At 43.2% G+C, this 17,031-nt stretch overlaps 1 protein-coding gene across 3 annotated transcripts; it reads right to left on the reverse strand.

The window, feature by feature from the left end:
- Positions 1–503: 503 nt before the first annotated feature.
- Positions 504–14,312, reverse strand: LOC110720095 (chitin-inducible gibberellin-responsive protein 1-like). 3 transcript variants are annotated; one of them, XM_021899093.1, is made up of 2 exons: positions 14,043–14,312; positions 504–2,589 (listed from the first exon to the last, which is right to left on the reverse strand). In XM_021899093.1, the coding sequence occupies exon 2, from the start codon at positions 2,497–2,499 to the stop codon at positions 760–762; it is 1,740 nt and encodes a 579-aa protein (XP_021754785.1). In that variant the 5' UTR covers positions 2,500–2,589; positions 14,043–14,312; the 3' UTR covers positions 504–759. The 3 variants fall into 3 exon arrangements, with proteins under 3 accessions (XP_021754785.1, XP_021754786.1, XP_021754787.1); XM_021899094.1 differs by lacking the exon at positions 14,043–14,312 and adding an exon at positions 3,637–3,916; XM_021899095.1 differs by lacking the exon at positions 14,043–14,312 and adding an exon at positions 3,165–3,629.
- Between the last annotated feature and the right edge of the window lie 2,719 nt (positions 14,313–17,031).

Genomic DNA, 17,031 nt, shown 5'->3' on the forward strand with positions numbered 1-17,031 from the left:
AGCCTTACACAAAAATCGGTAAATGATCATGTCCTATTTTGACAAAACTCCTGTTTTGCTGTTTGCTTCATGTTGGTTACAATTCCATCGTATGACACATTGACACGAGCAAGGCACAATAGATCCATTTTGCTTCTGCAAGTACTTACATACATAACACTATTAGAGTCATCAATGATCTATTTGTTATTTGTTACAAATACATTTTGGGCTCAAGAATCCAATTTTCATGTGGGATTTCGTCTAAAACAGTAGTTACAATTCTTACAGGCCATAGCTTATTTTCTAAAATGCGAATACGGACTTGTTCCAAATCGAGCATTACTTTTCATGATGTAGGACTTGAAGGGTAGACGTTACAAAGCTTCTGGATGACGGATTATAGAGTTACATTCATGTAAATGGAGCTTTATTTCATATCTCAGAAGTACTAAAAAAAAAAACTTCTGTATGTGAAAGTAACTGAAAGATAAAAAAAAAAAAAAAAAAAAAAGCAGGGATTAAAATAAACTGTAGCCTATTATACAACAAACTATTAACTCAAATATGTTAGTCCTAAACATTAATACCCTGCATCACACTGTAAATACAATATTGAACATCTCTACATAAAACAACAATGGTGAGAAGTTCATACTATCTCATACAGAAATTCGTCGTCATTGCTAAGCAAAAAGAATTCTAGAGAAAAAAGAATAAATTTCATCAGTTACTTTTAACTTCTGTCTCTTGATTCTGTATTTCTTCCTATCTGTATGATCAATGCCAAGCTGAAGCCGATATCAACATCCTGTCTTTCCAACCTAATAGCATAGCGCCGTCTTTCTCTACCAATGTATAGTGTTTTGAGTAACACCGAAGTAGTCCTCTTATCACGGAGTTTACGTATGAGCTCAAGGGGTATTGCTGGAACCCGGCCATTGTAAATCTGGACTTCCATTTCCCAAAAAGCTCATGACGCTCTACTCTTTCCTTTCCCTCACAAGAAATGACATTGACAATGTCCTTGGCCAAGCAGTGTTGCTCCACACTGATTCGTTCCTTCCTATCTCGAGGCATAGTCACATCAATAGACTCGAACATTGCTGAGTAGTAATTAAGTGCTTCTGTGAACCTTGTCAGGAAAGGGGTAGTATTGGTATTCGACTCTTGCTCGACTAAAGTGGTTACCTTAGGAGCTAGTGATTTCACCATTCTTAGGAGACCATCCCTCGGGTTGTTCACATCAACACTCTCGTCAGGTGTGTGGTGGAGTTGTAAAGGGAAATTCACTGCTAAAGCTTCTCCAGCCCTCACGTCGAGCATTTCCCTTGTGACATCAGGAAGAAAAACTGGTACAGCATGAAACTCAACTGGTATATTATACTTTTCGGAGAGAGCTGCTAAACGTTTCCCCACTGCCTCCAAGCTAGCCCCTCGAGCATACTGAGAAACGGGATCATCAATGCCTGTAATTCGCACATACGGTGCCCCACCAGGTCTTGCAGCAAGAGCTTGCAAGAGAGTCAACCATTGGGTTCCTTGAGCTATCTGGAAATCTACAATATGTATACGATTTTCGTTCCTGCATGCTTCCGCTATAGCTCCATTGGCAGCCATGTAGCCGAACTTCAAGTAAGGACACATTTCATAAAGGATGTGCATGTAAGAAAGCAGATCCTTTCCAAGAGGCTCTTTACACCTAAGAGCCCGGTAAATATTGTTTCCTGATGATTGCCTCCTTGCTACTAGCCCTTCAATCATATAAGCACCAAGGCGTTGTATAGGCTGTCCTGAGATCGAGACCTCTCCCCTGGCTTGTTCAACTAATTTTTCAAAATCGTCTATTCTGTTTTCTGATAATGCCCTTGCACATTCAATTAACAACTCTTTTAGATTACCAGACGGAATTTTAAGTTGCTGGATTTCTTCTTCAACAGCCTTGTGGCGCTTCTCACTCTGACCTCCTTCCTCTGATCTTCTTTCCCCAGAAGCAGATGATGACTGAGCTTGAGCCCCAAGTGAACCCTGTGGCTCTCGGTTCCAGGACCCCAGTCTCTGACTTGGGATTTGGGGTTGTCGGCTTCCTCCTCCGACTGCTTCATCACCCATAAGAACAGTCTCTAGCTCCTGTAAGACACGTCTGATGTTCACTTCATAATCTGTTTTATGAGAAAACAAAGTCCCGCTAGAAGTCCGCAGAACAGCAGTCTGATGGGAATCTTCTGAAGGACTTGAGTTCAGCCTTTGACAGTAACTGGTAGTTTCAAGGGATGAATTACAAGAAGGGCTTTTTCCCGAGAGACTCTCACTCGAGCTGTGTTGCTCTCGGCTATCACTCAATGCAGTGACAGTATCACAATCGAAGGGAGGTGAGAATGGTGAACTTGGAGAGTTTCTAAAACTAAACTTCAGCGGTCCAATTATTCTGTTTGGAATTGGTGAAGAAGTATGCTGAGAAGATATATAGGACGAATCAGCACCAGTAACATTGTATCCCACAATCTTGTGTGAGTCCATGCTATAGCATAAGCTATAGCCCTTCTTTGTATTACCAGTTAATATTGAAATCCTGTGGTAAAATATTTTCCTGCGAGCTCCAATACCGATCTGTAATTACAAAGCATTACAGTTGGTAAGCAATGCAAACACCCAAACTGAGAACTCATAAACTGAACATTCAACAAAGAAATAATAAACTGTATTATAAAAAAATGCTAAGCTTTCTGATGAAACAAACAGGTTAATATTGCAAAATAACTTCAACAAATACAGTAGTTATGCGAAATTGTGAATAAAGAAAAGGACAAGACAAATCGAGCTAACACCAATAATAGTTCACATACTAACTCATTAGTCATGCTCAGTAGTCAGTACCATTGTAAAAAAGAAGAGAAACTAGGATAGGTATGGAATACATGCATAACCGTCACAACTATAATTTTCTCTCCACAACATCGGCGTGAACTTGATGTGTTAAATTACAAGCAAGAGAATCTTATTGATATCTTAGTCAGCTACACTTCAGATTTATTGACGAATTGACGCTTTATGCAGTTACACTTGAGATTCATCCACTTAAATTTATTAAAACATCAGAAATGAAATCTTTAAAGAAAATTTAATAAAGCTGCCTAAAAACCACAGACATACAAAAGCAAGAAACTGCAACAAAAGAAACTTACAGAATTCTAACCGAACAACTGCTTCATTTAAGGCAGGTCTAAGGCCAAGTAAAAAGCATAAGAAAGCATCAATTGCTCTCCTAAACAAGGATATGAGTTATTCTCTTCATTACCATCCAATAAGTCCCTACACTCCATGGTTCATACCTTGACATAGACGGGAAACTCACGAAAAGACTAGATCAATGGTCTTACTTTATGTTTTAGATCTTAACCCCTCCCAATACACTTATGTTAGAAAGAAGAAAAGAGGTAGATTAGCACTTTAGCTTCTACGGAGTACATAACCATCCTCACCAACAGTTATGCTGTAATGGACTAGTAGTTGAAGGGGAAAAACGGCGAGAATCATTCATGAACTATCACCTTTCCTACTGAGATCTCTCTTTGAAACTTAATAGATATGATTAACATAACTTGAACATTTCCACTATTTCATTTAAATTGATACCAACTATGAATCATTTCTTACCACTCATGAAAGAACATCGTGCTTTTTTCCCCTCTTCCTCCTTAATTTCTTCTCTTTTTCCGATTATCCCTCATTTCGCCCCGAACCACCAAAGACAAGGAAGCTCTCATCTCAATTACAACAACTAACAATTCAAGATTCATAATCAGTTTCCTAACATATCTATTAGAAAATAATTACAACTAAACTAATGTCTACTGGTACGATAAACTCGTGGCAATTTATAAATCAATAACTAATTTTATTAATCCTCATTTTTTCAGTCTAACCAAACGCACCCACCCACCCACCCCCTAAAAACAAAAGATGTGTTTCGGTTGAAAACAATGGGACCTTGCCGAAGGTCCACTAAAATGGAGAAGACTGGATTCGATCCAAGCTGTGTTGGGCCGAAGGTTTCCTGCACAGTGAACACACGTAAACTAGCCTCGGGGGTGTTTCCGAGGAAGGCCCCTCCGATGCTAAAGTCAGTACAATGTGTAAAAAGGAAGACACTATGCAAGAGAGTTTGTAGCTTGAGGCTTTTTTGGAGTATTTCTCAATGCAAGAATGAGCATATGAATTGCAATAATCCGTGTATGAGATAATGCATGTGATGTTGTGTCTGATCTCGTATATGATGTTATGAGATGTCGTTGTGTCTGATGTAAGAATATGACTCTCCCCTTGAATGTGTTAATATGAGGGCTTTTATACCTCATCATACTTGGAGAGGTTGGGCTTTAGCCCAATTGGCTTACTTTGTGGGCTGACTTTTGACTTTTGAGCAATTGGAGAGTTGAACCTTGACCTTGGGCTTTTAATTGGATCATTTAGTGCCCAGGCCCAATTTTGACTAAATTGGACCCAAACAACTTGCCCCCCAGACCCGATTCGGAAGGATGACGGGTCGGGTTTGATTTAACTCAGAAAAGGAGGGAAGTAAATGATTTAATTGATCCAAAAATTTGAATTTAAACCGTAATTAATGAGATAACAACGGTTAATGATTTGCGGAAGTTGGACGGATAATGGGCGGTTTAATCACAAGACATGTGTTTAATGGTTACTTAGTGGGTACTTAAGAGAAATTAAAGCACAGACTCTTCGTATCCCGTACCTGGAGATATAAACAGAGGCGCGTCATTCTCCTCACTTATTCACCAACACAAACCCAGAATTCTTCGAGAGAGAATCCAAGAATCCGTATCAAAACTTCGCAAATTCCCCCGAGCATTGAGCTTAGAAACTGAGACTTGCCACTACGAACTCGTAAACCGGCAACTTTCGCTTCAGATTAAGGTAAATTCCTTTGATTTCAGTTTATTTTTCTTCGAATTCGAACTCCTTCCCCTTTTCTTTCGACTTTTCTCTTCGAAATAGTCCATGGCAAGAGGAGTTAGAGGTAGAGCCCGTGCTCCAAGAAGAGCAAGGCCGATTCCCGATCCTAGGAATAGGATTGGGACCTGGAATGGTCGAAGGCCGGAGTCTGACCCTGCTGATGGGATTAGGGCGACTCCCCTTTCCTCGGCTCCTCCTCAAAGAACGGATGAGCCGAGTGCTTCTGGACGGGACGATGAAATTCCCGCTGTCCTTTGGGATATCCTCCCTGGGTTTTCAGAGTGGGAGAATGCCGAAGTCGCTTCGGCCATGATAAAGAACCGCCCCTACTCATGGTGGGTAGAGAACGCCGATCAATATCGATTTGCCGAGCAAATTGAGTTGCACTACGGCATTTTTGAAGCTGATGGATATTGGTGCCGAATGCCCTCAGCATCCGATAGAATCCATCGTCCACCCCCGGGGTATGTGGGGGTGTACACGAGACAGCTTCAGTATGGGCTGAGGTTCCCTTTGGACGTTTTCGTCCGAGACTTGCTGATCCATTACAACATTTCCCTATGTCAGCTAACCCCCACCAGCATCCGAAGGGTGATGACATACTTATGGGTCTGCAAGTTCTTCAGATACGTGCCGAACCTGCACTGCTTCAGAAAGCTCCATCGGCTAGTGCCAAATATTCAGAGTGGGCACGGAAGCCATGGTTCTGGGTGGTATCGGATTGAGTCCCGGCCCCAATATTTGACCATGTGGCCAAATGACTCTTCAGACAAGGATTGGAGAGGTCAATGGATTTGGGTTAGGGCACCCATAGATCCGGGCCACCCTTGTGTCTTCAGCGCTCCCCGGTACTTAGCTGAGCCTGATCCCGAAATGGGAAGTCTAGGTCCCCCCGCAGATAACGGGTCGGATCCGAACCTGGATCAGCAACATATCTTCGGCAAGCTGCCGAACCCGGGGGGAAGTGGTCGAATGCAGCATATCCCGGAGACTTGGCTCCCCGATACGCATTACGTTTTCCAAGAGAACATGCTAGCAGCTGTTGGCCTCAGCCGAAAGTTTAAGGATGGTAAGCTTCTTCGGCTGGGGCCGAGGCTTTTTAACTACCTTTTTCTTCTCTCGCTTTGCTTTTTTATGCTGTGCCATACCTGAGCTAAACTTTTTCCCTTTCCTTTTTTCAGAGCGGGACGAGACCAACGTTGGTATTAACTACGCTCGTCTTGGTGTTAACCGAGAGCGAGTTGTAACTGAACGGGCCCCGTCTATCACTGAGCCGAGGCATAGGGAAGTTCATCTGGACTCTTCCCACTTCCAAATTGAGGCTGTTGCTCTGTATCAGAGGCAGAAGCCTTGGTGGAAGAAGAGAGACCCTTGGTTTCAGCTGCTGAACGAGGAAGCTGAAGCTGCCCGCACAGCCGAAGAGGTTGCACGGGTACTTGAGGCTTGTGAAGGAGGAGAAGGGTCCTCCAGAGCTGCTGAAGCCGAAGCTGCAGCTAGAGCAGCTGAAGAAGACGAGGCTTTGCTGAAAACCTCGGTGAGCTTTCAGACAACTTTTTTCTTTTCTTCTTTTTTTTTTTTTTTTTTTTTTTTTTTACTCACACTCTTCTTCCCCCCTGTCTGTTACAGTCTGAAGAGAGTAACAGACACAGAGAAGGCAAAGCTCCTGTTCGTCCCGAAGATCAAATACAAGAGTCTTCAGACTCAGATATGGACGAGCAGCCCCTTCTGAAAAGGCGCCGAAGGATGGCCATCATCGGCCCTCATGACTTTCAGCAGAGGCCGATGACCATCGGCGTCGCAATAAGGGAACCTGAGGAAGGCAATGGATCGCCGAGGGTTCCCCAGCCAACACCCCAATCTCCTCAAAAGACCCCTCCGCCACTTCCTGAGATGGAGGTGGATCAGAGGACTCCCGAACCTAAGGGAGTGGTCCAAGAAGAAATCAAGGAGAGTGCTGCTGAGCACGGAAATAAAGATGCCGTGATATCAAGTGCTGAAGGCTTCACGGCAGATATCGCAAGAGAGGTTGAGGCTTTCGTCCTCACCCCTGAAGAAGAGGAGGTCATAGTACTTGACTCCTCTGAGAAGGACGATGCTGAGACAACCAAAGCTAATCAAGCTCCATCGTCGTCCTTCCCTTCTTTCCAGACTCTGCATTCTGGAGAAATGGGTTTCTCGGCCCCCCGAATTCCAATCCCAGATCACATCTGGGACCTCATATGGGGTCAAAACCGAGAAGGAGCTGAAGCCTACTTCGGCAGTTTTGCTGGCATGTCCGAAGTAGACAGGGCAAGGATCTGGTCGCTGAAGGCCACTGCTGGGATGGGCGAATCCAGTAGATCAGTTCCTGACCCAGCCAGGTCTAACCAACTGCTGATGATGCAGGTAATTTTCCTTCATTTCCTCCGAAATTCAGCTCTATTTTTTTTTATTACTTATTTTTATTTTTTTGTCTTCCTGTTTTCAGTTCGTGCACAATCAGACTCTCACTGTAGAGCTGATTGATACCCTACAAGATAGGGTAGACGCTGCTGTGCACGAAAGGAAGGTGGCTGAAGAGGAAGTTAAGCTTGCTAAGCTGAAGCAAGCAGCAGCTGAAGAGAAGCAGCAGGAGGTTGAGGAGTACGGTAAAAAAGCTGCCGAAGCTCTGAAAACCTTCTGCGATGCTATGGAGATGGAGGTTTTTCCCCCACTGATGGAAGGGGAAAAATTCCTCCAGGAGCATATGGGAGTGGACGTCTCCAAATTCAAGGCTGCTATTGAGAGCCGAATTCAAGAAGGAACTGCTGCACAAGCTGAAGTGCAGCAGCGTCTAGAGGCTCTTGAAGCCAGCCGAATGGCTGCTGAAGAGTTGCTCTTGGCCAAAGACGTCCAACTCTCAGAGGCTGCTGCTGCTGCTGAAGCTCAAAGAGCTAAATTCCAAGAGGCTGAGGATCAACTGCTGATCCAGAAAGTTGAAGTGGCCCAAGCTCAGACAAAGGCTTTCCAAATTCAGCAAGAGCTGAATGAGCTGAAGGGGTCCTCCTCCAAAGTCGCTGAACAGCTGAAGAAATCCAAGGAAGACTTGGAGGAGACCCAGAAGAAGCTGGCTGATGCTGAGGCTTCACTCAAGGTCCGTGTTTATACCCAAGAGGAATATGAGATGGGTTTCAGAAACGGATTCCGAGTATGCCGAAGACTCTGCCTTCATGCTGAGCCGAAGCTGGACTGGTCTAAATGTGCTGAGTGGGTCCAGAATCCCGAAGACCCTCACATGAAGTATGCAACTCCAGCTGAAGCTGAAATTCTTAAGGCTGAGGAAGCCGAAGAGGAAGCTGAAAGACTGGAGTTGGAAGCTGAGCAGAGGGAAAGGGAGGCTCGGCAAAATGCAAAGCCCGCCTCTTCGGCTGCTGGGGCTGAGGCCACCATGGGACTCAACGCTGATCAGTCTGATCCGCCGGCTGAAGCATAGGAACTCGGGCAGTCGTCTTCAGAATCTTGCGGTTCATCATGTGCTTAACTTTAGACTTGCCGCTTTCTGAGTTTTTTGCCTTGTTTTTTGCTTCAGCTTGCCTTGTCGTACAGCAGTTTTATTTTTTTGCTTATGTACGTATTTCGGCAGCTGTTATTTTCCGCTTGTGGGCGGCTGCCGATACTGAATTATTGAACTTGTAGCTCAATTTTTTTCTTCAATTTTTTTCTTCAGTTGCTTTGTTTTTGAATGCTTTACTGTTTCTTTTCTTCAACTCTGCCGAACATAGCTGCACTGCATGCTTCTTGCCCCCACAGAAATTGAAGTATGACTTTAGTTGAATAAGCAATTTCTGAACTTCTTCAAAATTGATATCCGAAACACAGGGCCAACTGAAGGCAATGCTTCTGGGATACAAGTCTTACTGAAGATTGACTGTCTGAAAGTTGGATATCCGAAACACAGGGCCAACTGAAGGCAATGCTTCTGGGATACAAGTCTTACTGAAGATTGACTGTCTGAAAGTTGGATATCCGAAACACAGGGCCAACTGAAGGCAATGCTTGGGATATTAGCTGAAATTTGGGACTAACCTCTTTAGCACAAGTCTTACTGAAATTTGACTTCAGCTGAAAGACCTGCGTTCTTAAAGAAGACGCATATCCGAAACACAGGGCCAACTTAAGGCAATGTTTCGGATAATGGCTCTCTGGGATACAAGGCTCAGTTAAGGCAATATCCCAGAATTGTCCATGGACTCATGTCTTTGGAGAACAGGTCTTACTGATGTTTGATTTCAGCTGAAAGACCAGTGTTCTTTAAAAAGACTGAGTTTTGTAAGCCATCTGAAACCCAGTTACCCGAAGGCGAAGGTTTCAGACGAGGCTGATTTAAAAATTTTCAACTGTTGCTGTTATCCTTGATTTTCTGGCTATCTTTGAAAAATGGATACCCGAAACACAGGGCCAACTTAAGGCAATGTTTCGGATAATGGCTCTCTGGGATACAAGGCTCAGTTAAGGCAATATCCCAGAATTGTCCATGGACTCATGTCTTTGGAGAACAAGTCTTACTGAAGTTTGACTTCAGCTGAAAGACCGGTGTTCTTTAAAAAGACAGGTTTTGTCAGCAATCTGAAACCCAGTTACCCGAAGGCGAAGGCTTCAGACGAGGCTGAATAAAAAACCCTCAAAGAGTAGATAGAACAAAGAAAATTTTGAAAGGATAAACAGTTGTAAATTTTATATAAATGGCGGCTCCGAGGCCTGTCATTAGTTCAAAATGTACTTACAAAGATTGTTCTGCCCGAAGGGTTTACACATGGTATTTTTTCAGTACATCAGCATTCCAGTGATCCTTCAACTCAGTTCCATCCAACTGCCGAAGTCGGTATGTCCCTGGCTGAAGCTCATCATAAATTTCATAAGGTCCCTCCCATGTAGCTGAGAGCTTCCCATGGATTCGGCCTTTCTGAACTGCAGCAGCATTCCGAAGGACAAGATCTCCAATTTTGAGAGGCCTTGCATGGACCCTTCAGTTATGGGAGATGAGGTCTGGACTTATCCCGGGCATATCAGCTGCCGAGAAAGCAAACACATCTCTGTTATCCCGCAGGAGCTGAATAAGTTCACAACGGGTGTTAGGATCAAGGTCCATCCCGATTGTTACACATTTCTCAGCATCTCCTTCGGCCAACTCTGCTGTTTCAGTCTGTTGGTCCATGTCCATTGCTGATGGACTGGACTCTTCAGAATCTGGTCTGCTGCCAATGTCAGCAGGTGTCCCAGTCTTTGTGTTCTTCGGCTGGCTCTCTGAGTCTTTCGGCTCAGATGAAGAGTCAACCTTTTCCCTTTCGGGACCTTTTTCTCTGGGCACTGATCCTTGGGCCGAAGCACTTAGGCCTTTCGGCTTTTTTGTGCTTGGCTCTCTTTCTTTTTCTTTCTCCTCCTCATCCTTGTCGTTATCTGGGCGACTACTGGATGGCTTGAGGTAGTTGCACCTTCGGGCGTCCTTCTGGTTGCCCTGTATCCTTTCGGGGAAGCCGGCGTCTGAGACGTAAATCATCAGCTGATGATAAGTTGAGACGACCCCTTGGATCTCGTGAATTATGGGTCTCCCCAAAATCACGTTGTACACTGAAGGAGCGTCGATGACCAAAAACTCAATCATGACGTTCCGGGCTGCCTCATCGCAACCGATGGTGACAGGAAGTGTCACCTTCCCATCTGGATAAGTTGAAGCCCCATTGAACCCGGATACCGGATAGGGTACCGGCGTAAGGTGCTTGGGCTTCAGCTTAATTTGGTTGTAGGCCTTTCGGAACAGAATGTTTGCTCCGCTGCCACCGTCAACAAGGACCTTACTGACGTCGTGGTTGGCCACCGTGGCGATGATCACCAACGGATCCTCGTGAGGGAACGTAATCCCCCGGCAGTCGGCGGCTGTGAACGTCATGTTCGGCACCGGCGACTGGGGAGATTGAATGTCAGCGTTGTTCACCTGGTGAGTCAAAGCTCTAAGGTGACGCTTGTGCTCCCTCCGAGAGTATATTCCTCCCGAGATAACATTGATCGGAGGGAATTTCCCCTCCGGTTTTTTACTGTTTTTCCGAGGGAAATCAAGGTCCTGCCGAGAGTCCTTTGCTAACCTCTCGGATTCTTTTTTCTCGCGGTGATCCGCGATGTATTTTTTCAAGTATCCCCTCCGGACCATGTCTTCTATCTGGTCCTTCAGCTGGATACACTCTTCAGTGTTGTGGCCCGAAGACTCGTGGAACTCACACCACTGATTTTTATTTTTTCGCTGATACCACTCTGGGAGTGGTCTCGGCTTTCGGTAACTCTGCTCCTCCTTCGTCACACTGTAAATTTTGGCGCGTGGAAGAGAGAGCGGAGTGTAGGACTCGTATCTGCCTGTGTATGAGGCAAACCTGTCCTTCTTTAGGTCGCTGGCCGAAGATGGCTCCGGAGCCTTTGATTTTCCCTTTGCCTTATGGCCTTGGCCTTCAGACAAGGGTATTTGCCTCTGTTTCCCTCCCCCGGATTGAGGTTGGGTTTTTGCTTTATTCCATTCTTCGGCTCGGATGAACTTATCCGAAGCACTAAGAGCTTCCTCCAAGGTCTGCGGGGTATGCATGACCATGAAATCTAGGAATTTTCCTGGCTGAAGGCCATTCTGCATTGCAAAAACAGCTAGCCCTTGGTCCAGCTGAGAGACGCTTGATGACTCGTTACTGAAACGGGTCAGGTAGTCTCGGAGGCTTTCAGTTTCCCCCTGTTGCAGACCCATGAGCTCTGCGGTAGTCTTCTCTCGGCGGTTTGCCGTGGAAAACTTGCTCCTGAACTTGGAGGACAGATCATCCCAACCTGTTATGGAGCCTTGCCTTACTCCCTTGGAGATCCACGCTTGCGCGACCCCCTTGAGAGTGGTTGGGAAATATTTGCACCAAGTTGCCTCGGATCTGGGGCAAAGATGCATATGAGTCTCATACGAGGCCACGTGGTCCTTCGGATCCGTGGTCCCGTCATATGTGATATGCGACGGTATTTTAACCGTGGGTACGCGCTCTTCTAGTATCCATTGCTCGAATGGTGAACTAGCGGGAAGCATAATGGCCTTGCCCTTGTTCCTGGCCGAAGGGACCGCGCTCCGCCCTCTCAGAGAGGTAGGAGTGGTTTTCGTCCCTGGCTGGGAAGTCTGGGCCTCGGCTGCAGGGAACGTGAGGCGACTACGCACGCTCGGTTCCTGGCCGCCGAGTCGGTCAAGGACGCTTCTGCGAGCAGTCTCAGGTTCCCGGCGAGCAGATTCTGGCCGAGAAGCTGAGCTGCTGCTTTTATGCGCTGCTGGTCTTGAGGATGAGGATCCTTTAAATAATTGAGAGTTCTTCTTCCTCTGTTTTTCATTTTTTCCAAGAATCCTCCTCCCACTCTTCCAGTTCCCGGAAGGAAGGAAGCTTCCCACCGTCATGGTCTAACTTCCTCCGCTGATGCCGGGTATGCGGAGGAGTTCGATCACGAGGCGGTGGCATATTCTGTGCCCTCATTGCCTCCATGAGTACTGCCAGCGCTCTTGCCACCTCTTCCGAACTGGGCCCCGTCAAAGGGGTCCCCGGCCGAGTGTGGTAATGAGGCCGTGCAGCCGATGGTTGGCTTTGGGACACTGAATATGTCCTATGATCAGACTGACCCCTGCTAGACCGAGAGTGGTCCGGCCTATATTGAGAGTCATGCATTATAGGAGATAAGGAATCCTCCTTGTGTGATCCTCCCCCCGAGCCGGCACCCTTGGGAGAGTTCCGGTCCGGCGAGGGCGATGGTGTAGGGGTTTTAGGCTTTTCGCCCGCTCCTTGACGGAGGCTTTTGCTCTTGCGGTTCTTAGCCATGGCTGCTAAGACAATTGCAAGATGATCTTGGTTAGGAATTTGGCTTAAAGATTTTTGAAAGTCTTCCCCACAGACGGCGCCAAATTGTTTCGGTTGAAAACAATGGGACCTTGCCGAAGGTCCACTAAAATGGAGAAGACTGGATTCGATCCAAGCTGTGTTGGGCCGAAGGTTTCCTGCACAGTGAACACACGTAAACTAGCCTCGGGGGTGTTTCCGAGGAAGGCCCCTCCGATGCTAAAGTCAGTACAATGTGTAAAAAGGAAGACACTATGCAAGAGAGTTTGTAGCTTGAGGCTTTTTTGGAGTATTTCTCAATGCAAGAATGAGCATATGAATTGCAATAATCCGTGTATGAGATAATGCATGTGATGTTGTGTCTGATCTCGTATATGATGTTATGAGATGTCGTTGTGTCTGATGTAAGAATATGACTCTCCCCTTGAATGTGTTAATATGAGGGCTTTTATACCTCATCATACTTGGAGAGGTTGGGCTTTAGCCCAATTGGCTTACTTTGTGGGCTGACTTTTGACTTTTGAGCAATTGGAGAGTTGAACCTTGACCTTGGGCTTTTAATTGGATCATTTAGTGCCCAGGCCCAATTTTGACTAAATTGGACCCAAACAAGATGTATGAACACATTTCATCCAATTTGAATAATAACCCTTTTAAAATCAAATGTTAGACTAATCGTTTATCCAACTTTTAGCATAAAAAATTCAATTAACTCTTCCTTTAAACAAGAAGCCAAGGGATTGTAACCCAAAACACATTCAAAGAATAACACATTCACAAACTCCATTCGCCGAATTTAGCTGTGACATTACTATTTCAAATTAAAACTGTTTTATTATCACATACTTGCATTACTCGTGAGATTACACTATTAACGTGACTATAAATTCCGGATAAAGAAAAAAAAATTAATACCCACAAGTGTAAATCTCACACAACAAACATTTTTGGTAAAATTTGATTCCTTAACCCCTGTTTCAATTTCTAAAAAAGATACCTTTATTCACAGAAGATGCTCTGTTCGAAAAATTAAGCTCAATTAAAATCAAAAAAATTATATGTTTACAAGAAATTCCCATGCAATTAACAAAATAAACAACACCCATATTACAAAATTAAACAAAAATACAGGTTATATAATCTTGGTCAGCAAAATTAAACCAACATGAACAGCTAAAATAACATTATTAAACTAAAAAAATGAATAAAAAAGATTAAATTAAAGAAAAGTAGTACCTGAGATTGGAGGAATACAAGGGTCAAATAATGATGTGAAAGAATTTGACTAAGAATAAAATTAAATAAAAAGTTTGAAAGATTGGTTGGGAAATGAGGAAGATTCAAAATGTGAAGAAATGGAAGAATAAGGATATTTATATGAGGAGGAAAGGTAGGAAATATGTGACCGCCGACCACACGTTGGAGTTTCAAGTTTGAAGTGTTGTTGGGAGTTTAAGACTACACTAGATATATCCAAGCACCTTCCTTTCTTTTTCCTTTTTTTATTTAAATAAATACTTACAAAAATATAAATTATAGTAAAACAAATGGAAGTGTTTGGATATCACGCGCCTTAGTTGGGTTGGGGTGATGCTTTTTTTATGGGTAATTTGGGTGAGTAAGGGGTTATTTTAGTTTTTAAGGGTCATTTCAATGTCAATATCTTCTTTTTTTACTTTAATAAGTTGAAGTTGATTCCTTGGAGAAATTAGGTACTTGAATCTGTTCATAGTACGGCTGATAGCTATTGTGTTGATTTTGTGTTGGTGAATAGGTCGTTTTAATTACAGTAAGTTGAATGGGGATTGATTTTGTTGGAGTTGAATTGGTGATGTGTTAATTTTTTAGTCACATTAAATTATGATGATATTGAAGTAATTTAATAAATCCAACAATCCTTTCCCGACATGGCTAATAGCTATCAAAGCTTTTAAAAAATGTTGTTTAGGTTGCGATCAAAACAGGTCAATCAGAAAGTATGGTATTAATATATGAATTGTGATTAAGTTAAGTCTAGTTTTAAAAATATTTACAATACTACTTTGGAAAAATAAGGATTATACGATTCCCAACAAATAAACGTTATTAAAACAAAGTTTATGGGAATTGATTTTAAGCACATCCTTGATTGATATTGGCATAGGTCTATGTGAGAAGAACATAAAAATTATGCTCTCACATAGGGTGTGCCAACATCATTTCCCAAAGTTTATTAATAGAGTTCCCGTCAAAAAAAATAAATAAATAAATAAAATAAAATAAAATAAAATTATTAATAGAGTTAAAAGTAAAAATGAGTAATCTAATTAGGAATAGATCAATTAAGGGTCTGTTTACATTTACTGAACTAAGTTGAATTGAACTGAAGTGATTGGAGCTGAAATTAAGGACCTGTTCTCTTCAGATTAATTTCATTCAAGTTCACTTCGGCTCCAATCGGTTCAGTTATGTTCAATTCCTAATTTCTTTCTCTCGTATACAATTCATTTCAGTTCAGTTCAATTCAGCTCCAATCAGTTCAAATTTAACTAGGTTTGATAAATCAGAACAGACCCTAAGTACAATCATATACACTTTTAATAACAATCATATTGTCAAAATAAAAAATTTTATTAAAAAAAAAAAGTTTGACATAATTACATACTCTTTACACTTGTTAAAACTTTTTTTTGTATTATAACACCATAACCCCACTTCATCAAATACTCTCCAATCCTACTCGAATTACAACTTTGAACAATCCAACTCATAAACCATTTACAAAATAACAAATTAGCGTACGTGAAGGATGAGGTTATCTCATACCCGTAATTTCTAGAGCTGTCAGTTTCTGACCCGAACCGTTAAACTTGACTGTTTCGAACCGATCCGAAAAGGAACTGAACTGTTTAAAACCCGTTTTTTGGAAACCGAAAACTGACCCGACCCAATTTTTTCCAAACAGAAACTGAACTAAACCGAATTTGTGCAAACCGTTACTAACCCGACCCGTTATCAAGCCAAACCGTTACAACCCGAAACTGAAAGCAACCCAAACCGATTACATTTAAACCCGATAGTAACCCGACCCGTTTTAAACCGAAAACCGTTAAAACCCGATAAAAATCCGATAAACCTAAATCATTCCAACCCGTAACCCGTCGTGACCGAACCGTTTACGACCCGTAGCCCGTTATGACCAAACCGTTTAAAACCCGTAACCCGTTATGGCTGAGTCATTTACAACCTGTTACCCAATATGTTTATGATCTAATCTGTTTCAACCCACTACTCGATAAACCCAACTTATTTATGACTTGACTTGATTATAACATGACTCGTTCCTACCTATTATCTGACTAATTCGACTCGATAATCATCCGACTCAATTTTAACCCGATATGATTTTGATTGGAAACCCGTTTCAAATTGGGTAAACTCGTTTTCAAACCAACCAAGTTCAATCTAAACCGATTATAACCGAAACAATAATGGTTGGACCCGATTTCACCCGATCTATTTTGAACCGAAACCCATTTTCGAACAGACCCAGTTAAACCCAAACTGATTATGACCCGAACCAATTACGACCCGTCCTGATTAAGACCCGAACTGTTTTTAACCGAAACCCACATTAAATGGGCTAAACCCGTTTTCAAACCGACCCAGTTCAACCCAAATTGATTATGACCCGAACCGACTAGAACCCGACCCGATAAGGACCCGATCCGAATAGAAACTGCAATTAAAAAAACCAAACCGAACTGACCCCGATAATTTTCAAAACCGACCCAAACCGACCCGCTTATTACTTCAATCCGTTATAAACCGACCCGTTATAACCCGAAACTGATAAACCCAACCCAAACCCGAACTGTTTAACCGAATTGACACCCCTAGTAATTCCCCATTCCCACATTTAACGCGCCTTTTTTAAGCGCGTACTCCGTAGTATTTACATCACATTAACATATGTGAAAACCAGGTGCCATTGCCGTGTTTGACTGCTGCCATTCACGTGTCATGCACGTGATAAAACACAGGGTGTTATTAAACATTTTAAAATCTCATAATCGAATGCCACGTATGAAGGGGGATACCCCACTTTAACTTTGACTTTGACCTGACGTGGCACGCGCCAAGCCCTTATGTCTTGATGGACCCCACCTTCCTATCTTTTGCCTTTCTTCTCTTACCTTTTGTATGGCCCCACTATTGATAATGAACTAATTAATCATACTTAAGG

This window comes from Chenopodium quinoa, unplaced genomic scaffold (genome assembly GCF_001683475.1).
Source record: "Chenopodium quinoa cultivar QQ74 unplaced genomic scaffold, ASM168347v1, whole genome shotgun sequence".
Classification (NCBI taxonomy): domain Eukaryota; kingdom Viridiplantae; phylum Streptophyta; class Magnoliopsida; order Caryophyllales; family Amaranthaceae; genus Chenopodium; species Chenopodium quinoa.